At 39.0% G+C, this 24082-nt stretch overlaps 1 protein-coding gene across 1 annotated transcript in view; it reads left to right on the top strand.

The window, feature by feature from the left end:
* DOK5 (docking protein 5) overlaps positions 1-24082 on the top strand; it is a 151068-nt gene that overhangs the window by 57741 nt on the left and 69245 nt on the right. Inside the window, exon 2 of the mRNA XM_032878935.1 lies at positions 7761-7868. Within this exon, the coding sequence (XP_032734826.1) occupies positions 7761-7868 (108 nt within the window). The remainder of the gene's footprint in view (positions 1-7760; positions 7869-24082) is intronic.

The following is a 24082-nucleotide window of genomic DNA, read 5'->3' as shown; positions in this document are numbered from 1 at the left end:
CCTGGAGGGATGCCTGGGTGGCTTATTGGTTAAGTAGCTGCCTTTTGGCTCAGATCATGATCCTGGAGTCCTAGGATCCAGCCCCGCATCGGGCTCCCTGCTCAGCGGGAAGCCTGCTTCTCCCTCTCCCACTTCTCCTGCTTGTGCTCCCTCTCTTGCTGTCTCTCTCTCTCTGCCAATAAATAAATAAAATCTTTTTTAAAAAATTAAAAAAGTAAAAAGAAATAAAATAAAAACCATCACTGGAGATGAACACTTGGTGCCAGAGACATTACCAATGCAAATGTCACTCTGAAATAGCTAAGCTATAAAGTCGTCGTCCAGATGAAAGAGCATATGGTTACAACGAAATGTCTCTTTTTAGATTGGGATAAGCTTGAAAATAAACTTCGTACAGACGGTTCGACCCTTGGCATAAGTGTGTGCCTCTTTAGGAGTCCCAACTTTTCTGGGAAACTGCTGGGGTAATGGTTCACTTGTTCTCCAGAGCAGGGCAAAGAAAGGTGAAATCCTGGCTTTTTTCCTGCTACCTTCATGCCCTGAAGTAATACTTAGGGAGTAACCTTCCTGAGTCTGTGTCCTTATGCAGTGGGCACAGTGGGGAACCTGCTTCCCAGGGCTGGAGGGGAGGGGGTTAACTGAAAGAAGAGAATGTACAAAAAGGGCTCCGCACTCTGCAGTGGGAAGGTTCTGCGGGTGCTACGTGTTGATATTAAGATCCTGGATGAGAAGAGCATTCGGTTTGTTTTGGAGAGGAGGTAAAAATAACGTAAGCCCGTGAGCAGTGAGGTTAATTTAGCAGTGTGTGGCTGAGGGTGTATCTTGACAGTTGCGGAGAAGGCTTTCAGAAGAGCCCACCTGATTAGAGAGAGGGGATGTTGGCAAAATGGAAAATCTACCTTTTCTCCCAGAGTGCACCTTGACTTCACAAAAAAAGATAATGATCAAAAGCTAACTATATCTGAAGGCTAAGAGGGGATGCTATGTTGGTGCATGGCAGAGCTCTCTTCAGGACAGCATCCGAATTGATTGCCAAGGGGTAAATCCCAGACAGTGGACAGGACTCAGAAGGGTGGTGGAAGGCGTAGAAAAAGCATCACATCCACATGAATAATATAATTTTATGTAAGTAAAATTTGGGCTTGTGGGGAGACGGAGAGTATTTAGGGATTCTCACCTGGGCTGGGTTCCCTCCTAATTTTCTCTTGAGGGACAAATGGATTTTTAGCTTCATGAAAAAGTCACTTGAGCTTCAACAGTTGAGAAATACAGCCACAAACCAGAGGTTGGCAAACTGCAGCATGGCCTGCTTCCTGATTTTTTTTTAAATAAAGTTTTATTGGAAGAGAACCACACCATTCATTTCTACTTACTCTCTGGCTACCTTTTGCTACAACTGTGGAGTTCAGTAGCTCCAACAAAGACCTATGATCATCAAAGACTGAAACATTTACCCTCTGGCCCTTTATAGAAAGTTTGTTGCCATTTGTAATGGACCATCAAGACCTAAGTGGTCATGTCTTACATAGGCTTTCTGATTTTTTCTTCAGTGTACATGGAGGTGTATATCATTTCCAATTAACAGAAATTTTGTGACCAAAATTTGCTTTCTGTCACCTTTATGACTGTCTATACATTCTCCAGAAGCTTTATTTGTGCCTCTGTTGTTCAACCATTGTCACGAACTGCTAATAAAATTGGGAACTCAAAACAAATTCTTACTTGTTTTGGCTGCTTTGTTGGCCCTGAGAGTCTCGGTGAATTTACCAGACTGTTCTTTGTTAGGAGAAGAAGTTAGTAAAAGTGTCAGTGATTTGAAACCAGAGCTAAGCTATTATTAAGGGTATCCAATTTTCAAGAAAGACAATGGGAAAAACAGTACAAATCATATAGGGTTTGGTGACAATTTAAGGCTGAAAATAGATGTAATAAGGCCACTACCAGTAACTAGCAAGTGCACACTGAAGAAAATTGTCATGTAACTGCTAAATCTGGTGTCTCTCCACCCAGGTTGTCAGAGCTGTGTGATGTGCTTATCTTTTTAGCTTCAGCAGTGGCTCACACACAGATTAACTTGTCTAAATCTGGGACTTTGAAGATATTCACAAAGCCTCATATTTTTCAAATGTGCAATCTCCGATCGGCGTACACTTGTCTCTAGGAGTGGTTCTGACTTGTTCCACCTGGGGACCCTTGGCAGTGTCTGGAGATAATTCTGGTTGTCAGCTGGGTAGGAGGAGTGCGCTGCTGGCCTTCAGTTGGCAAAGGCACGAGATGCTACTAAACTTCCCGCAGTGCGCAGGACACGCCACCCCCATCACTCTACGAAAAAAAAAAACTTGCCTGAAATATCACTAGTCCTGAGATTGTAGAACCTGATGCACGGGAGGTGAGCTATTTCAAGATGAAATGTATTCAACCATCAAATTCTCTAACAGTATTTTTATCATTAGAATCATCTATTCTTTATGTTTAGCGAGAACTACACTTAGCTGTTATCCTTGGGATAAAAATTTCCTCTTTTAAATAGAAAAAAAATTTAGTTCAATCAATTGACAGAAAAGCATTAGCTAAAAAGTGCTACAGATGGTAAGTCGATGTATTTTATAAAATACGAAGGAGATGGTTGAATGAATTAATTTTAAGGAGATTAAAAAAAACTGCTGTAAACTCTTGAGTGGGATTGTTCTCGATTTGTCATCTTTTTAACAAGGTCTGTTACTCCAGCGAGTCCCATGTGACCATGTTCAGGGAGTCCTGTTTCATTCCCATGGAAGCGTACTGAGATATTTAGGGTAAGATTTTAATCCTCAGGTACTCGGTGGCTCTCCGAGAATTCTTAGGACAGAGAGTGTCCAAAGGTGAAGTTGTGAGTTCCTCGGAGATCAACAGATTTATATCTGCTTCTTATCTCTCTTCAACTCATGACAGCATCTCACGCTGCTTGACTTCAAAGGCCTCTGTGTGCCCCTTGAGGGACAGCACACAACTCAGAGGCCCTCCTTGTGGAGCATTTGTTGATCAACTCTTTGTTGGCAGTCCCAAGTGGGAAGCACTGTGTTTTGTGCATCTTTATGAATATTTATGGCCCGGGTTTGCAAATTACAAATAAAACACCTGGGGAACGTGTTAAAGAGCAAATTTGTCTGGCCCCACCCCAGGAGGTTCTGAGTCAGTAGACCTTGGCTAATCTCTAGGAATCTACATAATTAACAATTATCTTGAGTGATGCTGGACCAGCGCTGAGAATCACTGATGCGTGATGTCTGGCAGAATGAGGAATGGCCTTGATGGCACGATGGCTCCTAACTTTTGCATTATTTTTGTACTGTGTGTTTGTATGTTACAGACATCCTGAGCTGCCTTTTCATAAGCCATATTTTGGTTTTTCCTTATTTTCTGATGAACCAACATGACATAATCTATTCCACCGTGATTTCCCTGCCAGTAGGTGCATGTGAATTTATATAATAATATTTTTGCAGTTGTTTGTAACATTGCACTCTTGCCCTTACTACTTAATAAAACAGAAGAAAAACGAAAAATGAAAAAGATCCCCTAAGCCCACTACAGATGGATCAAAGGTGGGCATTATTGGGCATGCTGAATTTGCGGAGCCTTTAGCTTGCATTCAGCAGCCTTTGGACATAAGCCAGGAAGAGACTGGTTTGATTGTGGAGAAAATCAACAAGTATAAAAGGAAGTTAGAAATGGTATCATTTAAGAGTGAGTCTGAAAGTTGAGGCATAATTAGGAAATGTAAATCATCTTCCAAAGTGAAAATAATGTTTTGCTACAGTGGATATATTTTTGCGTACCTTTAGCATGCTCAATTTTCTAAAACATTTTCTGAAGCACGCACAAAAGAAAGGGGTGGCCGGTAGTAGAATAACAGCCTATTTTCCACACTCCTTATGGGAACAGAGTGACGGTTACTCCTGCTGTAATTACAGTCCTCTGGCGGTGATCAAATTTTCAGGGAGACAGTTGTCTCCTCCATTATTCAGACATGGAGTGAGATGTTGGTAAGACTTCTTTGTGTCAGCCACAGGACTGGAAATGTTAATTTTCATGGTGGGTTCACTATCCTGAGAATGAGTTTATGTTTGAACTTTTATCAGTGGCTCTCACAACTTGGCTTCTTAAAGTTCCTTAGTCTACTGTTTAATTAGACTGTGGTCTGACAGCAACAGAAGGAGGACTGGTATAGAACAGTTATTAAATTAGGCTGTAATTCTAAGATTTTGCTTAATTATCTCTATAACTTTCCATGTAAACATTTTAAGTATTTTATTTTGAAATAGTTGTAGATTTATATTCAGTTGTAAGAAATACTATGCAAATCCTGTACCCTTTACCCAGTTTCCGTGCTGATAACGTCTTCAAAACTATAATGCAACATCATAACCAAGATATCGACATTAATACAGTCAAGACACAGGATAGTTCTCTTGCTGCAAGGATCTGTCTTGGTCCCCTTTTGTCGATATATCTGCTTCCCATCCCTAACCCCCGACAATCACTGATCTGCTCTCTATTTCTGTAATGTTGTCATTTCACGAATGCTGTAAATGGGGTCATATAGTATGTATCCTTTTAGGTTTGGCTTTCCCCTCCATCCCACTCAGCATAATTATCTGAAAACTCATTCAAACTGTTGCAGTATTGATAGTTCAATTGTTTTTGTAGCTAAGTAGTATTCCATGATGCGGATGTACCACCTTAGTCCATTGAAGAACATGTGAGTGTTTCCAGTTTTGTGCTGACCCAGATCAAGGTGCTGTGAATGTTTATGTTCAGATTGTGTGTGTGTGTGTGTGTGTGTGTGTGTGTATGTGTGTGGGGGGGAGGGGATGTTCACATTTCTCTGGGATAGATATCTAAGAAAGCAACTGTGGGTCATACATTGCTTGTTTAGTTTTTAAAGAAACTGCCCAGCTGTGTTTCAGAGTTCCTGTACCATTCTACATTCTGACCAGCAAAGTGTAAGATACCCAGTTTCTCTGTATCCTTTTCAACATTTGGTGGTGGTATTATTTTTTTTCAGCCAATCTGATAGATATGTAGTAATATTTCCTTGCGATTTTAATTTACATTTACCTGGTGGCTAATAATGTTGAACATTTTTTCTGTGCTTCTTCATCATCTGCGCATCCTCTTTGGTGAAATGTGTGTTCATTTTTTTTGTTTGGTTTTTTCTTCCTTCCATTTTGTCATTGGTTTGTTTGACCCTTTATGTTGAGTATTAGGAGTTCTTTATGTATCCAGATACTAATCCTTTGTCAGATTCATGGTTTGCAATCATTTCTCCCCAGTCTGTAACTTGTCTTTTCATCTTCCTAATAGGGTTTTTCACAAAACAAAAAGTTTAAGTTTTGAAAAGGTACAGTTTGGCAAGTTTCTCTTTTATGGATTATGCTTTTGGTGTGAAGTCTAAGAATTCTTTGTCCAGACCATGATTCCAAACATAGTCTTTTTTTTTTTTCCTTCCCTAAAGTCTTATAGTTTTGTTTTATATTTAAGTCTAATTTGAATTTAAAATGAATATTTTAGGTGAAGGTGTTTATTTGTTATGCTTTTTTGTTTATTTGTTTTTTTTCCCTACAGATATTCAATTATTCCAGTGCCATTTGTTTGAAAGGTTACCCTTTCTCTGTTGAATTACTTTTCTGTTTCTATCTCCGTGCTTTTATATATCTTGTAAGTTCAATGACTATGTGAGATGAAAGCCAATAAAATCGATTTTAATTGTACTGTTTTACTGGTACCTTTGGATATTTAAGAAATAATAATTCTCTTTCATTTAGTTTACAGTATCAATTTTTGTTAAACAAAACAAAAATAAACAAAAAACCCTCTCTTTCTCATGTCATTAGAAATTCCTTCTGAAATTTATTTCAATTTCAATACCTGTGGTATCCTATAGAAAGGTTAACATACGTATTATTGGTGTAGTATGATTTCCTATGTGTATTGTGTGTACTATTTGTACTAATACATTTTTAATACAATGACTACCTATATTATCTTACAGATGCGTACATCTATATTGTATTATATATATTTGTACCACATACTTACTTGTATAATAGAAGTACTGTCATTAACTTGGTCCTTCCTTATTATTGAGGCTTTAGTAGTTTCTATTTATTATTACTTAAATAATAATAATAGAATTATACATTCAACAGGATGAGGCATATGTCTTACCCTCTGTATTCAGAGCAAAACTTCAACGTGGAGTGGAGTTCATGTTCATTTTACCACCCCAAACAAAATGATTAATGAATGTTTAGTTTACTGAGTGAAAAGAGAAAAACAGAATCTGTTCAGCATTGCAGACAAGTAGTACCAAACCTGAATTCCTCATCCACCTGCCAGTTACTAATAAAGTTGTAGAAGGCATTTTAAATTGAGTATGGTTTGAATGGCCAAATGTTTTATGTGGACTTTTTGTTTCTTCTTAGTAGCTCAGAGGTTCTTAAGCTTTATAGTGCATAAAATTTATTTATGGATTGACTATACAAAGCCACATAAACATGGTACTTAGAAGGTGATTTAAGGATTAGGGAGATAATTGTGATTGGATACTTACCCACATGTCTGCACTTGAATTCAGAGTTCCTCTGTCAATTTTGGGCTGCATTTGGGCTTTTTCATTAGGATAAATACTTTTTCTCTTCCTATTTGTTGTCAAGTGGCCGTTAGAGGTCACCAGCAGAGTATAAGAGTGCCACTCAGATCTCTGCTATCAGTGAATATTATCATTAATGTACATCCTTATTAAGTTTTGGGTTAAACCATCTCATTTTATTTTGCTTATGGAGAACATTGTTTTTCATTTACTCATTAGCTCTTTGCACTTTCCTCTCTTTGGTATGATTAATATTTTAGTGTGTAATTTAGTCTATATTGGTTATTCCAATCAAGGTAGCTTTGGTTGCTGGGATCAGAACTCCATTCAGCCTCACTCAGTTAAGAGTGATGTTGATGCTGGTGGGTTGCAAGGGATGCAGATGATTTCTAAGAAAACTGGAAGAAGTCAGCAACAGAAAGATTACAAAGAACTAGAATGTCTCTTCTGCCTGGAGGAGAAGTTGTCTAGTTCTTTGTACCAAGTTCCACTGCCTAACTATTAGGCACATGATTCAATATGGTCACCAACCTCTGTTTATAACCTACTAGGGTTGACCTCTCAAATCAGCCTGTGCCTCAGTAATCTGAGTATCTGGGTGGGGCATTCTGAGGGAGAATCTGGTTGGTGTTGATCAATCTTTAGCTAGTCTAATGTCTGGTCCAATTATCGAACCTCAGTTATGAGGGATGTCTTATGACACGTAGGGGCCGTCTCTTTCTAGGGCTGACAATGAAGTCTTCAGCATATATTGGGCTCATGGTTTCCATATTTAATTGCATTTGAAATAAGAGCTTGTACCATGAATGCCTATATTATTTGTGCTAATATGGGCTTTTTGTCTCTGGGACATTTTCTGAAATGTTGCTACTGATACTGTTATTGAAATGTTAAGAAATATGCCTTCAAATATTCATTTTGATTGGATTCCAGTTCTTGAATGACATAATATGCCTGTTGTGGAAACAATTTGGGGGTTTTAACATTTTATTTTCCCAAGATAGCCTCAGGCTTATGGATTATGAACACTTTACAGGTGAAAACCTCAGAAAGAAAACATTTATATGCAAATGCCAGTAATATCTGACTCAGTGATGCTGAACTCTGCCTTTGTATTTCTTCCCAGATATATCAGCGATGCTGGCTAGTATTCAAGAAAGCTTCAAGCAAAGGTCCAAAAAGACTGGAGAAATTTTCTGATGAACGTGCTGCATATTTTAGGTGTTATCATAAGGTAAAACTTGATTGTTGTGGCTTTCTAGAGATCTGTTCACAAATAGGTAACCCGAGTTCATTGAATCTGAAAACTTGTCTAGATCATTTACCAGAAGTACAAATAATACTTTGTCCAAGGACAAAACATCTCTAAATTACTATTTGTTAATTGTTTAAGATAATGGACCACTGTAAAGTTACTCTTCTGAATTCCTCCTATTTGTTGTTGTTTTTCCAATGTGTAGTGTAGAATTCACCATGTTCTTTTTGAATTTTCAATTTGTGTAGTAAACCCAACTCCACCATTGAATTCCCCTCACAGTAAAGATTAAGTCTCCATGTATCAAGCACATCTCGTGCCTGAAACAGATTAGATCCTCATTTAGTGCTTGAAAAGGGGGGTGAGCATGAGGGGAAGAACCTAGAAAACAGATGAATGGTGAAGGAGCAGGAAGATCTGCTCATTAGTTTATTTTTTTTAAGCTTGATGACTAAATTTCATTCAGTCTTGCAGTTTGAACAATGGTCGTCAGCTTTCCTCCCTAAAAATAGTAACTGTGTATTAAAATACATCCTCTGGGAGTAGAAAATGAGGGAAAATACAAGGCATACTTGGATTTACAAATTAACTATGTCTTTCTCTCTACAGGGCGATGTTTTTCATGGCCCTTGTTAATGGGCAGCCTGTGTCTTTTCTCTTTTCATGAAAATTTATAAAAGTGCATGGTTTAACCTCTTTTTCCCCCAAGATGCTGGTTATTTCCATTTTGGGAAAACACTACTCTTGTCTATGGAGGAATTATGTTTACTTTTAGGACAGAACATTTTAATTGTTTCAGTTTTCAGTCTTGAGATTCTGATCCTTATTTGATGAGATTTTGTCAGGAGTCGGGCTACCTGCCGTTTAAAATTTTATGTGAAACCAGTAAATTCCTTAGCACAGAAATTTGGCTAGGTGATGGAAAGTGAATAATCTTTCCTTTTTATGCAAATTCTCCACAGGTGGCAACTTTATGACTTCTTATTAAGAGGTTGTTGTTGACACCTTGGTTTATCCAATAATGAAAAGCAGTAGGGCAAGCTGTATTCCTTTGCAATTTAGAGAAATAAAGCATATGCCATGCTTTATAGGCACATCTGTACATACATAAGGGGAAAAAAAGCAGTAAGCAAGACTTCTGAGATAAGTAGGGAAGGGAGTTAAGAATTATATCTTCCATGTGAACTCTTTCCCCACCATCTCATAATGAAGTTTCATATTCCAAGGTCAGCTTCCTTCCCAGCCTACCATTAACGTAAGGGAGAAGGAACCGAAGGAAACCTCTTTAAGAGTCTAGAATTTCCAACATCATTTCTCTTCCCTGTGCCACGCATTTCCACTATTCAGATAAGGATGTTTGTCCTCAGGCAAGAGTTGTTGGGTTGCAAATCTATTACATAGGAGCCGTGATCCAGGAAGCCAGTGAGAGCATACCATTGAACCCTTGCAAATAATCTTGAGCCCGTCTCAGTATTTCTGTAACACCTAGAACTCCTGGTGTCCAGACATTTTGGACCAGGTGTATTATGTCCCACTTATCCCACATGTACCCAGTATCTTTGCTAATAATAAGGTGGTGAACAATGATATGGGAATGGCTTGCTTCATATTTACTTGAGAGGCCTTGCCTTATAAGGGAGCTCAGAATGCCCCAGGGTATTTGGATTATCTCTAGGACAAAAGGAGAGCCTTCTCCAGGTTTCTGTTCCTTAAATGATCTCCATTCCTTCCCTCTACCTCTCAGGTCCATCAAATCCTGGGGACCAGATTTCCTACTAATTGACTGTTTTTTTCATTGTTCTTTATTTCCTTCTCATTATAATTAACAAGGTCATCTAAAGGCTTCATCTCCTAGGTGGCCAGAAGTTGTGGTTCTGCATCAGCTCTCTCTTGAGAACCTCAGCAGGCTGTAACTTTACAGTTCACCATCTGCCACCACATGATGGCATGTTTGTGCCACCCCAAAATTCATGTGTTGAAACCCAACCCCCCAGTGGGATGACATTTGGAGATGGGGCCTTTGGGAGGTGGCCAGGGCGTGAGGGTGGAGTCATCATGACTGGAATTAGTGCTTTTATAGGAGAGAGCCCAGGGAACTCCCTCCTTCCTTCCTCCACGTGAGGACATAGCCATCTGTGAACCAGGAAATGGGGCCTCACCAGACACTGAATTTGCCAGTGCCTCTGCCCTGGGCTTCCCCAGCTCCAGAACTATGAGAAACAAATTTCTGTTGTTTATAAGCCATCCAATCTATGGTAATTTATTACAACAGCTCCGATGGACTAAGACACCATTATACCCTTGACTTGTCTAGTCATTGTGTGTGACCGCTAATATTGATCAGTCCTTTCTCGTTTTGGTAGAGTTCCAAGTAGAGCACAGAAATCCCTGATTCCTCACAATCCTCTGTACCGAATACAGAAAAATAAAGAAATAGGCTGTGCTTTGTTTACAGAGCTTTCCATACCTACGAGGAGAAAAAAGATAAGTGAGGAATACTTTATAGGAACCCCCCAAATCCAGTCCGCCAGCAAGTGGTCTTGGCTCTGTGTTCAACATGAAGAGAGGCTCCAGACACTCTCACAACCTCTTTTGCTACCACTGTGGTCCAAGCCACTGGGCTGCCTGATGGCTGGCCCTCCACAGTGTATTTAAAACACTCATATCACATCATGGTCCTCCATGCAAAACCCTCAGCCAAGTCCTTTTTGTGACGGCCTACACGGTCACATAATTTGACCCCTTGTCCCCCGTCTTACCTCGTCTGCTCAGTCCTCCCATCCTGCTTTACTCTGCTCCAGGCACCCTGGGCTCTTTGCTTTCCTGAGAGCATTGTGTGCGTGGTGTTTTCCTTTTCTGGAATGCTCTCCCCCTAAATATCCACGTAGCTCATTTCCCTGTGGTGTTCAGGTCATTGCTCAAATTTCTCCTCTAAGAGAGGCTGTTCCTTGATCTTTTGTTTAAAATAGAATCCTTTGGCACACCCTCCCATTCTTTTTTTCTCTTCAGCACTTATCCCTACATGTATATTTGTTTGGCTGTTTCTTACTGTCCTCCCTACATGACCACCATAAAATAAGGTCTACAGGAGCAGATTTTGTGGGTGTTTGTTTGGTGGGGGAGTGGGGGAGAGGCATGGCTCACTATTTAGTGATCATTGCCTAATACATAATAGATGTATTTTAAACTATTGGTTGAAAAGCAATGAATGTTATCAGTAGATGAGATAGAGTACATGCAAATGGCTTTGTGTCATATTTTTATTTAGCTTACCAAAAGAAGTCTGTACTTGAGACACCTGAAGCCAGGAAAAGGAATACTTGGTTTGAGGGATATGGGGTAGATGGTGATGGGGGCAGAAAAAGCCAGGGTTGGGAAATTTGGGGAGGACAGACTCAAAAGTAAAACCAAAGTGGATTGTAATGATCCCCTCTGAATGTGAACCAAGGTAAGGGAAGATTGAGGACAAACTTGTCCTACTTCAGACTTCTACCTGCTGGTTTTGGAATTTAATATGTAAATCTTTGGGGACTGTGGTAAGCCACAGTCTCTTTCATCTACAATAATCATTAACCAAAGTTCAAAGCATTAGAATGGAAGAATTATCTACATTAAGCCTCCAAACCCTTGATGAGTTCCTGTAGCCATTCATCCTCCTTACTCTCTCAGATCTGATTCATTTAGTATTAATCTCTTGGGGGCATATAAAAAGCCAGAATAACTCTGCAATATGCATTTTTCCCTAAATGCTGTGTAATTTATGAATCTTGATAATAAAATACTGAGGTTATAAGTAACATGCTGTGACCAGATTTCAGAATTTATTTGCCTATAAATAAAGCAATTTCTGAAAGAAATGAGGAGCTGTCCATTATGCTATTTGATCTGTACAGAGCTGGTGTGGCATATGTAGGATATCCTCCTGGAGGAAAACTGTAGCATTTATGAGACCATAGCGCCTCTTTCATTTCATTCTTCGAGATATTATTAAGAAAAAAAAAATGCTGTGAGGCCTGGGTGGCTCAGTCTATTAAGTGTCTGCCTTCGGCTCAGATCATGGTCCCAGCGTCCTGGGATGGAGTCCCAGGGCTCCTTGCTCAGCGGGGAGCCTGCTTCTCCATCTGCCCCTCCCCCTGCTTGTGCTCTCTCTCTCTCGCTCGCTCTCTCAAATAAATAAAATCTTAAAAAAAAAAAACTTTAAGAAAAATGATACTTTTTTGCATATCCGATTTCTATTAGAAGTTATAAAACAGGAAACTGACTGCTGAATTTTAAAACTTGGTGCCTTCCTCACTGAAAATGTAGCTAAGGAGGAGCTCATGAAAAAAAAATTAGAAAATAAATACATAAATAATACACATACAGAGCAATTCATTTTTCATTTCTTTACCTCTTCTGTGACATTACCCTCAAGCACCACAGCTGTCAAAGATGGCTGTGAAATTGATTAACTGTAATTGCAACAATATTAATACTCCAGTGACTTTAAATATGCTTTCCAACCTTCTTGTTAAAGGCAAGTTCACTGTTTTCATTCAGGAAATCAAAGTTGCTCAACCCAACCAGAAAAGGTTGAGCATTTCTATGAATAATTTTACTTTTTCAAGATGAGTGACAACTGAGAGGCCATCTAAGTGGAAGGAGGACTGTCTACTGTTTTTGAGACCAAGCCAGATGGTGGGGTGGGACCTATGCCAGACCCAGATTTGGGAAACCTGCTTTCTAATCCTGGCTTTGCCACCAGACACATATGACTGTTGTGTCATATGTTGTTGCTTCACTTGTGTCTAAGGGTGATCTCTGTTAAAAGATAAGCTGAGACATATTAAACATTTTAAGAGTTTACGTGAGCAAAAACTGATTCAAATTGTGCAGCACCAAACTGGACGTGGTAGGAGTCCCCCACCTAGAGGAGTTGGGGAGGGACTTTTATAGTGAAAAGGAGGAAGCAAAGTAAGGCAGTTATTGATTGGCTGTAGCTTAAAGCCTAGTTTTCTGTGATTGGTTGGTTGTCCTTAACATTTGGACATCATAACCTTGAGGCATTTATAGGCTCAGGATTTGGTTTTCTCCCATGGGCTCTCAGGGTATGAGAGCCGCATTGGTCTAATGGTCTCCTTGTTTAATTAATTTAACACCTCCAAGACAAATCCCGTCATGGTTTCTCCATCATCACACATGGCTGAGCTTGCAGGATTCAGTTCACTTTGGGCCAGAAGGACAGTTCTAACTCATTGTCTAATAGAGTGTTTCCCAAAATGTATGCCAGAGACTGTGAAAGAGGAGGGTTCCAGGAGAACGAGGGTTCTGTGGCCAAAGAAGTTTGGGGACTGCAACATTTCCATCCATTCTTGAGAGTCATAATCCACCGTAGCTTATCAGAGGCTCTAAGGAAGCCTAGAATCTGGACACCTGAGTAATTTTGAGTCAGTATTTCCACAGTAAAGGGCCCTTGGAGCTCCCTTTTTTTATATCGTGTGTTCCATGGAACAAAGACATTTAATTCTGAGGAACACAGTTGTGGATATGTATGTCACCTTGTTTATTATCTTTCCACTCGGCCTGTTGTTATTTCAACAGTGAGCATCTGGGGATGGTCATTCCTACTCTACCAAAATCACAGCGTTAACTTATGTAGCAAATGAGTACATGCTCATGAATGTATCAGAAAAATGAGAGACCCTCTCACTGCGAAGAGTAATCACTGTTATTATTTTTGTCAGAGTAATGTGTTCTGTCATTCTGTCCTTCCTAAGTGAGCAGGTCACTTTCCAGCTCCCCAACCCATCGTCAGACCTTGTTCTTGGTTTCTGCAAAAGTAGGGTTCCAGGTTCTTCACAGTAAGTTAACATCTTAAAAATTATTTCTCTGAAATTTCCGCCAGCTTATCACTTTTGTCTGTTTGTCTGGGTCAGGGTTAATGTTTTCTGTACTAATGACTCGTTCTTGTTTACTTGGCTTCTCTCTCTTCTAAAACTTTCCCTCTTGTGATGGAGCTGTCTATAATAGGCCTTTTCAAAATCTTACCATATATCAAAGCATCTTTTTTCAATATTCACACAACAGCTTTGGAGTCATTCCCTCTTTGTGCAAGAAACTACCTACCAGACCCTGTTCTAGAAGCTGCCTTCACTTGGGCCAGTGAGGGCATGCCTCTTCAGATCCCCACAGATTAAATTGTAGGTTATTACTTGGAAGCTTTCCCCAGATAGTAAATGCTTCCATACTCAGATTTCTTAGGTAAAGGTAGAGTGGATAGAAGGGGTTAACTATGGTATCCAAACTACATCTTCCTGTTTTAAGTACTCAAGGACGTAAAAGTCTGCACCATTGTGCCAGAGGCTCCTGAAATATGTTCAGAATTGAATGAACTATCTTTCCTACCTGAGCTTGGTCCCTTTCTCTAGTTTTGTGCCTCAGTGTAAGGTACCAGATTCACCTAGTTTCACCCTCTTCCTTACTCCCTCTCTTGTCTAGTCCATCACCATGTTTGCTCACACTCCTGCTGTTGATCGGATACCCTTCCTTCCGTGGTCCATGTGGCAGACATTAATCAATCCTTCAGAGTCTCTACTATGTCTTTATGTCCCCGTGACTCTTCCTGACCCACCCCAAGGTAGCCTGTCTGCCTGGATGCACTGATCATATTGAAAGCAGTGATTTGTTTTCATGCTGGTGGCAGATTCTGTCTGGTTGGTGCTGACCCCTTAATCATACCCTTTCTTCCTTGGTGATGGGCAGCTGATTTTTAGCTGGACACAAGGCTACCAAAGGAAAAGACCCCTATGTAGTGAGGTATGACCAAATGACTAAATCCTGGCCCAAGTGTAATCAGGGAAGGTGATATTTCCTTCATTTCTTTTTCTTTCCTTTTAATTAGGAAATGGACGTTAGCCATCTTGGCCCACAGTATGGAAAAGACCATGGGTCGAGGATGGCAGAGCACCAGGACATGTCCCATAAAAGTGTAAAGGAAGATGTTGAGGGCTGGTCTGTGCTCCCTGACACCCTGTGTCCTCATCTGGTTCAGGCTACAGTAACAAAATATCATAGACAGGTGACTCATACAACAGGCAGTCACGTGGTTCTGGTGGTTATAAGTCCAAGATCAGGGTGCAGGCATGGTCTGATTCTGGTGAAGACCCTCGCCTGCGTTTCAGATTGCTCACTTCTTGGTGTGTCCATATGTGGTGGAAGGCATGAAGGAGCTCTCTGGATTCTCTTCTATAAAGGCAATGATTCCATTCGTGAGCACTCCACCTTCATGATGGAAATCACTTCTAATACCATCACGTTGGGCATTGGGTTTCAACATATGAATTTTTGGGGGACACAGATACTTAGTCTGTAGTACCACAGAACACCAGGTGAGCCCTAGACTCTCTGTTTCTCTCATGTGACAGGAGTTACTCCTGTCGTATTCGGACTTCATGATCTTGGATTTTCTCTCATGTGCAGTGAATTGCTGATAGAGTTTACCCTCACTGGTAGATACAATAGAACACATTTTCCTCATTGCCCAGTGCACTCTGGGTAGGGAACTCCATGACCACCAAGAGGACCTGCTGTAATCCTCTCTGTTGAGTGCGATTTCCTTGAAGGTGGGAACTGTGCTTTATTCAACTTTACGTGTCCTTGGGGCCCACCACAGTGTTTGGCACAGTGACTGCTTTTGATTCCAGGGACACTGAGGGTACCTGGGAAATGATCTGTGACCTACTTATACTAGTACCGCATAGTGGAAATGTTAGGAGACCCTTTGGTATTTGGAGCATAAAAAGAGCTGTGTGAATCATACCAAAGTCTCCGTCATTGGAAATTACTGCATGGTTTTGTCCTACAGAGAAGACTGTCTAATAATAAAGACAGCCCTGTCACAGTTGTACAGATATTTAAATTTTTTTAATTTTAATTTTCTTTTTAAAGAATTTATTTATTTGACAGAGAGAGGTCATAAGTAGGCAGAGAGGCAGGCAGAGAGAGAGGGGGGGAAGCAGGCTCCTTGCTGAGCAGAGAGCCTGATGCAGGGCTCGATCCCAGAACCCTGAGATCATGACCTGAGCCGAAGGCAGATGCTTAACCCACTGAGCCACTCAGGTGCCCCCAGATATTTAAATTTTTAAAAATCTATATAAAATAACACACAGGATTAAAAAAAATCAAATGATACTGAAGGGCTTATGATAAAAATTAACTCTTGTTTACTTCATCTCTCCCCTCCGATTGTGGGCTGAATTACGTATGTAATTCCTGTGGCTATGGCCTTATTTCGAAATAGGGTCTTTGTAGACGTCATCAGTTTAGGATGAGGTTACTGGGTTTGGTGTTCTGGTAAGAAAAGACGCAGACATACTGGGGAAGATGGGGGCAGAGATTGGAAGGATACAGCCGCAAACCAGGGGATGCCAGGGACTGTGGGCCTTGGCCAGAAGGTAGGGGAGAAGCCTGGGACAGAGTCTCACTCAGAGCCTTCAATAAGAACCACTCCCACTGATGCCTTGATTTTGGGCTTAGGCCTGCAGAGAGAAGACATTGCTGATGTTCAGGACCCCCAGTTTGTGATGTTTGTTACGGCAGCCCTAGGAAGCTCATGCACCTCCCCAGACCTAATCAGCACCTTCGTAACTTCCTTTCATTTTCTTGGTAGTTGTTTCTGCAACTCTAAATGATATGTTTATCTCTCTCTTATTTTGTCAACCTCCTACATTATGAACAGATTCACCACGTTGGGAAGTCAGTGATGTGGCTCATGTATACAGTCCCTCACCAGCTCTTTCCTTTTCCTTATGAATGGTGGTGATTACATTATTTTAAAGGACTACCGACTATATGTGCAACATTCAGTAATACACTTAAACATCTGTGCCTTTCCCCATTAATGCTGGGAAGAACTTCTTGACACACAACCTCATACGATGAAGGTACCGTTGCCTCTACCCTTTGCTCGTCTCTGCTCCAACTTGCTGGGTTTTCTTCGCTTTCATATTTTCCAACTCCAGATTATTGCTGCCTTGTAGAAAGGAGAGCCCACGGTTGTCACCCATTCCACTCTTTCAAGAGAAACTGGAAATGCAGATTTTTTTGTGAGAACTTCTAACATGTAAATGTATTTGTAAAATACAGCACAAAGTCAAATGTCTCTCTGGGTTGCACTGACTTGTAGGCTTTCCCACCCCCCCTTTTTTTTTTTAAGTCTTTAAGTTACCTTTTGGATAATAGTAGAAGGAGAACATCATCATCTTGCAGGAGTCCGCATGAGACCGTGTACTTAGTACATTAAGTTGACTGTAGCATGCATAAACTGCAAAAAACTGTCATATTTTGCGATGAATATAGCATCTTACTTTCTTCCAGATATTTATATTAGGCTTATGTGTGTGTCTATACCTACATATACACACATACACACACACACACACACATACACACGCACACACACATGCATATATGCATTGTGATGAGGAACTTCGCAACACTTCAGCTACAATAGTATTTTCATCAGAGCCACACACATTCATCACAAGATATTATTTTAGTCCAAACACCCATTAAAACGGTCAAAGATAGGTTTATTCCATATACGGCCCCTACAAGAGTAGAGGAAGGCAAAGAGAACCAAATCAGAGAGAAGGAATAAATCTATCAGGTAGTACAACCATGCATGATTCAGGACTGAAGGTGCCGTCAATCCAAATTGTTACACTCAGCATGCTGTCTGCCCTGGGCATTGGGTCCCATATCACCTGTGAGTTGTAAAACAAGCTGGTTTCAAAGTGATGGCTCCAAAGGAATTTTTTTTTTTTTTTGAGGCTTCCCAACACCCGTAGGATCCTAATTAAACCCATTGCCATTACCACAAACAAAGGCCTTGAGTGATTCTGTTCCAGCACACATCTCAGACTATCTCATGATGCTCATCACCTTGCTGAACTTTTGTTCCCCCTCAGGACATTTGCATCGGCTGTTCCTTTGGTCTACAAAGACTTTCCCATGGTTTCATCTCTTATTTATTTTATTTTTTTTAAGATTTTACTTATTTACTTGAGAGAGCGAGAGGGGGGAGCACAAGCTGGGGGAGTGGCAGGCAGAAGAGAGCGAGAAGGAGTCTCCCCACTGAGCAGGAAGCCCAATGCGGGGCTTGATGCTACGACCCTGGGATCATGACCTCAGCTGAAGGCAGACGCTTAACCACTGAGTGACCCAGGAACCCTCTTCCTTTAGATATTAACTTAAATATCATTTGCCTCAGAAAGGCCTTATTTGAACCCTCCGTGCAAGTCTGAATCACATTTCTTATTAAATTCATAACACTTAACACTGTTGAAAGTATGTCATTCATTTATTTCTATACTTGTTTGCTGCTAGTTAACAATACACCCCAGGAACAGACAAGATCCTGTCTTGTGTGTTCAGTTCTGTGTCCTCAGCATCTTTATCAACATAGGGAATATAATAAGCATTCATTAGATGTTGGTTGAATTTGTGGTAGAAGGGAGAATACAGTATGCCATGGGTTTTGGGACAGAAAGGCTGTCCATTACGCTTAAATTATGTCTTAAGTTCCTAATCTACAACGTGGGGAAAAGATAATAAGACTAGCCTCCCAAGGTTGTGTGAAGATTTTTTAAAAATAATGTAAGGTGGGCACTTTATACTCTGTAAGCCCTTTGGAATAAATCATAAATAGCGTCTTTAAATAAATGCATGTGCTTTTGGACAGTACCATTTAATCTAGAAGTTTTCCTTTGATCATTATAAGAAGCTGATATTTATTAAGGCCTTACTTTGTCCCAGTAAGCACGGAACAAAATTCTTCAGATATGTTAGTTCAATACAACAGCAGTTTTATGAAGCAGAGAGTCTTATCATTCCCATTTTACAGATGAGGAAGTTCAGGATGAGTGAAGTCGAGGCACATGCTCAAGATTATACAGTTGGGCAGTGGCAGATTTAGATCTGGAGCCTAGGCATTCTGGATCCAAAGCCCACATTCTTTTTTTTTTTTTTTTCCAAAGCCCACATTCTTAACACCCATGGCACACTGCCTCCCTGCCGTAGAGTCTTTAGTTCAAGTACTTTGTTTCCTTAGCCCAGCATTTAAGTGCATAGAAGAGCTGTTGTCACGGAAGCAGGAGTGGAGGTTGGAGTGGGGAAGAGAGATGCCCACATTCATTCTTCCCCCGCTGGTCCTCATGTTCCTAGAGGCTCATAGAGATATTCTGGGGAACACATTTGAAAATCATCTGTTTACATTTTTCAGTGTTACATTTTATTTTGAGATAATTGTAGATTTATATGCAGTGGTAAGAAATAATACAGAGAAAATGTGTATCCTTTATCTGTTTTTCCCCAGTGGGAACATTCTGCAAATCTGTAATACAATATCCCAGCTAGGATCCTGACGTTAATACGATCCACTGATTTCATTCAGATTTGCCTGGGTTTACCCATACTCATGTGTGTGCGTGTGTTTATTTCTGTGCAGTTTTCTCACCTGTGGGCTTAGTTAAGAGAGAGAAGGATTCCGTCAGTGAAAGTATCCCCCGTGTTTCCTTTTGTAATTACATCTCCCAGGTCCCTACCCAGCGGGCACTAACATGTTTTTTATATTTTTTTTTCTTTTCAAGAATCATGCAGTATTTAACCTTTTGAGGCTTTCTTCAATTACCGTAACTTCCTTGAGATTGATCCAAGTTGTGTGTATCAATAACCCTTTTTATTGCTGAGTACTGTTGCTTAGTATGGATTACCACAGGTTGTTTATATTCACTGATAGAAGAACATCTGGGTTGTTTCTAGTTTTCGGTTATTACCAGTAAAACTTTTATTTCTCTGGGATAAATTCCCAAGAGTGCACTTGCTAGATCATATGGGGTTGTATCTTTAGTTTTATTAAAAACTGCCAAACTGTTACAGAGTTGCTGTGCCATTTTACATTCTCACCAGCAACATATGAGTGGTCCAGTTTTTCTGCATCTTCACCAGCATTTGGTGCTGTCACTGTTTTTTTTTTTTAAGTCGTTCTGTTAGTGATGTCTAATGTTGGTTTTCATTTGTGTTCCTTAATGGCTAATGATGTTGAACATATTTTTATACAGTTAACTTACCATCTGTATATTTTTTTCTATGAATTATCTCTTCATGTGTTTTGCCAATTTTTAACTATTGAGTTTTGGAAGTTTTTACTTTATTTTATTTGTTTTTGGTTTTGAGGTTTTTTTGTAGTTTTTTTTTTTTTAAATATAGTTTAGATATGAGTCCTTTGTCATATATGTGGTTGCAAATAATTTCTTCCATTCTGCAGCTTATCTTTTCATACTCTTAACAGGGTCTTTTGCTGAACAAAAGTTTTAATTTGGATGATGTCCAGTATTTGAATTTTTACCTTTATAGAATATGCTTTCATATCAAACATAAGAATTCTGCCTAGCTTTAGATGCTAAACATTTTCGGGGCGCCTGGGTGGCTCAGTGGGTTAAAGCCTCTGCCTTCAGCTCGGGTCGTGATCCCAGAGTCCTGGGATCGGACCCCGCATGGGGCTCTCTGCTCGGCAGGGAGCCTGCTTCCTCCTCTCTCTCTCTGGCTGCCTCCCTGCCTACTTGTGGTCTCTGTCTGTCAAATAAATAAATAAAATCTTAAAAAAAAAAAAAAGATGCTAAACATTTTCTCCATTTGTTTGTTTGTTTGTTTGTTTGTTTTTCCCCAAACATTTTTTAATTTTATGTAACACATTTAAGTCCATGAATCACTTTGAGTTTAGTTTTTGTATAAGGTGTCGGGGGTAGGTTGAGTTTCATTCTTTTTACCTATGGATTTCCAATTACTCCAATGCCATTTGTTAAAAAGAAAGAAGTTTTTCTTTTGACATTGAATTGCTTTTGCACATTTGTCAAAAATAATTTGGGCATATTATCATGGATCTGTTCCTGGATTCTCTATTCTTTTCCGTTGAACCATGTATCTATCTCTCTAGTAATACCATACCCTCTTGATTACTGTAGATATGTAATAATTTTTAATATTGGATACAATTATTCTCTTGTCTTTTCATAAAATTTTAAATAGAGCTGATCTGTGTCTATAGAGAACCTATGTTAGGATTTTGAGAAGAGTTATATTAAACCTGTATACCTCAAATTGTGGGCGAACTAACATCTTTTCTGTATCGTCTTTTACTTCATGAACATGGTATGTCACCCCATTTACTTGATTCTTTTAAAATTTCTTTCATCAGCATTTTGCAATATTCCACCTCCATATCCTGTGCATGTTTCGTTAAGTTTATACCTGATTATTTCATTTAATTTCCATGAGGTTTGAAGCCCTTTGGTTTAAATACTTAACTTGTGTATACCAGTCATTTCTGACCCAGGACCTGATAAAACAATCATGTCATTTAAATGACTTTTTTCTTATCCCACAGTTATTTGACTTATCATTTGAAATGATTAATTGTCCTTGCATTTTGGATAGAGTCCCCAGTTTTTGAGAGTTTATGAAAATTTAATCTGCTTACTCTAACACTGTTAGTTTGTTTGACTTAGTTATATTGTTAAGAAACACACATATACACATACCAAAATAAGGATAAGACAAATAGAACATTAAGCTACAAAGTTCATTGATTATAAATACTTCCCCCCACCCATGCATATATATTACATGAATTTCTTAAAAGCATGTATCTTTAGGACTTGATCTATATAGAAACACTTGACTATAATGGAGGTGCATACAAAAGCTCTCAATAAATGGCATCAAAAGAAAAGAGTGGGTTTTCTGAAGTTGGTGAAAAATTAGCCAAATGGTTTTGGATGTGGAAGAAATCACAGAATGCTGTTTGCCAAGTGAGTCACTAATGAAGGAGATTTGTTGTTGACAAAGGATGGAGATCCACTTCCTCCATCTAAAATTTTTTGGCAGATTTCTTCCTTTTGTTTTTCTTGTCCTCTTTTTTTTAAGTTATAAACATCATGCAGTAACAAATTTAAACAATTCTGAAGTGCATGGAGTAAAAGAAAAGAAAAGAACCCTATCCTGGACCCTAAGCCCAGTCCTCAGAAAAAAATACTAATAGATTGCGTACTTTTCAGACCCTTTTCTCTATATATACAATGAGAAACATATTCACACACATACACAGATAATATTTTTAAAAAATGGAGTAATTCATTATATGCTACCCATATTGTGTTTAAGGAGATTGTAAATACAGATTTCCCCAGGATATTCACTCCTTGTGAGCCTCAAGTCCTTACATAACTTTTAGTAGGAATTCCTTTCCCATTCAAAATATTTTGGTTTCTGAGATAAATGTTTTGGTTTATTATATTTATATAATATATATATTTGTTTATATTTATATTTATAATATATTTATATATATTTATATAATATATATGTTTATATATTTATTATTATAAAATATTTTGGTTTATGAGATAAATGTTTTGACTGTAATTTCAAGCCAGTAATTAGTGGTTACACCTCTTTAATTTAATAGCTCAACAGTACACTTAAATACTGATAGACCCTAATCTGTTTAAAAATACCCAAATCAGTGGACTAAAGGGTTTCCAATATTTTGCTAATACAGATTCTATCACAGTGGAAAACATGTGCATCTGTCTTTATGTGCTCATGCTCTGATCTTTTTGGAAGAAAAGTCCTAGAAGTGATATTTTCGGATAACATCTCACACCTTTAAAATGTTTGTAGCTCCTGCCAACTTGTCTCCAGATAGATTATCCAAAAATGCATACCCACTGACAGTGTAGGGAAGTGCCCTTCACTCCAAATTCCATCCTATCAATTTCATGGTCAGACTTCCCAGTTTAAGCACCTTTTTTGGTGTGTGTGGGGTTTTTATTTTTAAGGAAGACGCAACAAATGGATCATTTCAGTTATTTCCATGGACAAATAAAGATCCCTTCCTTGGAGACACAGTCTAAATTTATAACTCAGACAGGCGCTAGTCCAATTTATTTTAAGTGACCAAGGGCATGTAGGTATTTTTGGAAAGAATGAAACCATCTATATGGGGACTGGGATATAACTGTCTAGACTGGTTCTTTCTTAAGAAATCTTTTATGAAACATTTATTTAAACTGCCACGTTCAGGGTCCTTAGGGGAAGCTAGTGGGCAGGGATGTTTTGGATGGGTACTTTTGATTAGAACGGAGCATATCTCTTCTTATTTGCCTGTCCCTGCTTCCCGGCACTGTAACTTCAAACCACGGGTGCTTTTCTGGGAAAGACGATATTAAAAAAGTTAAAAGGTTTGGAATACGCCATAAGAGATTTTTTGGAGATGTGTAACAGAAATGTTTATTAGGGTGTTTTCAAGTACTTTGAACATTTCAACAGATAATAATAATGTAATAACCACAATAATAATAGTAGTTATTTTATCAATACTTAAGAAAACATTATGGACCCAGAAATGGATTGTTTTCATGTTGCGTTTATTTTCAGAGACAATCCACAAAAGTTAAAGGGGCTTATGCCTCTTCATTTTCAGTAAGATAATGGCCTTAATTTTTTTTTTTTTTTTTTTTTTTGAGAATGAAGCAATTTGAAGCTTCCACAGAGCTTTTCCATTTGCATATACAAAGTGAATTGCTTACTTAATTCATTCAGTCCCACAAGGGGAAAAATAATTAGGATATAGCCTACAAAAGCAGAGCGGAAAATTGCCTTTTAGGTAGTGGTCTTGTTTTTACTCTGTAAACATAAATAAATCATCATCTGTAAATTACCTTCAGCAAAAGGAGGAGAAAAATGGGAAATCAAATTCTTGTTTTCCTAAATGGCTTTTGACTTTGCAGCACACAATATACTTTGCAGTATATTAAGAAATATACTTAATATTCCCACATAATGTTGACTAATTGCATAATTCTGACAGGAATATATCAATTCCTCAAGGGAACTTATGCATTTTTAAAAACCCCATTGTATTAATCTCCCCTTGAAACACCAGAAGAAATTTCAACCCTTTTCCGTCTGGTTCCAAAATAATCCATTTGGAAAATTGAATTGTGCAATTTGCGATTGTTTTCCAAGTTGTTAATGCAAAACTATATGGTAGCAAATTAAACTTTTAAAGTGTGCCCACTTTGTTAATTGCTGGCTGTTAAACATGTATTTCCATGAATGCTATCATTTATGATAAATAACACATCTGGAGCATG

The sequence above is a fragment of the Lontra canadensis genome, unplaced genomic scaffold, assembly GCF_010015895.1.
Source record: "Lontra canadensis isolate GAN:19392208 unplaced genomic scaffold, GSC_riverotter_1.0 scaffold65, whole genome shotgun sequence".
Taxonomy (NCBI): Eukaryota; Metazoa; Chordata; class Mammalia; order Carnivora; family Mustelidae; genus Lontra; species Lontra canadensis.
This window is presented reverse-complemented; position numbering and strand designations above follow the sequence as displayed.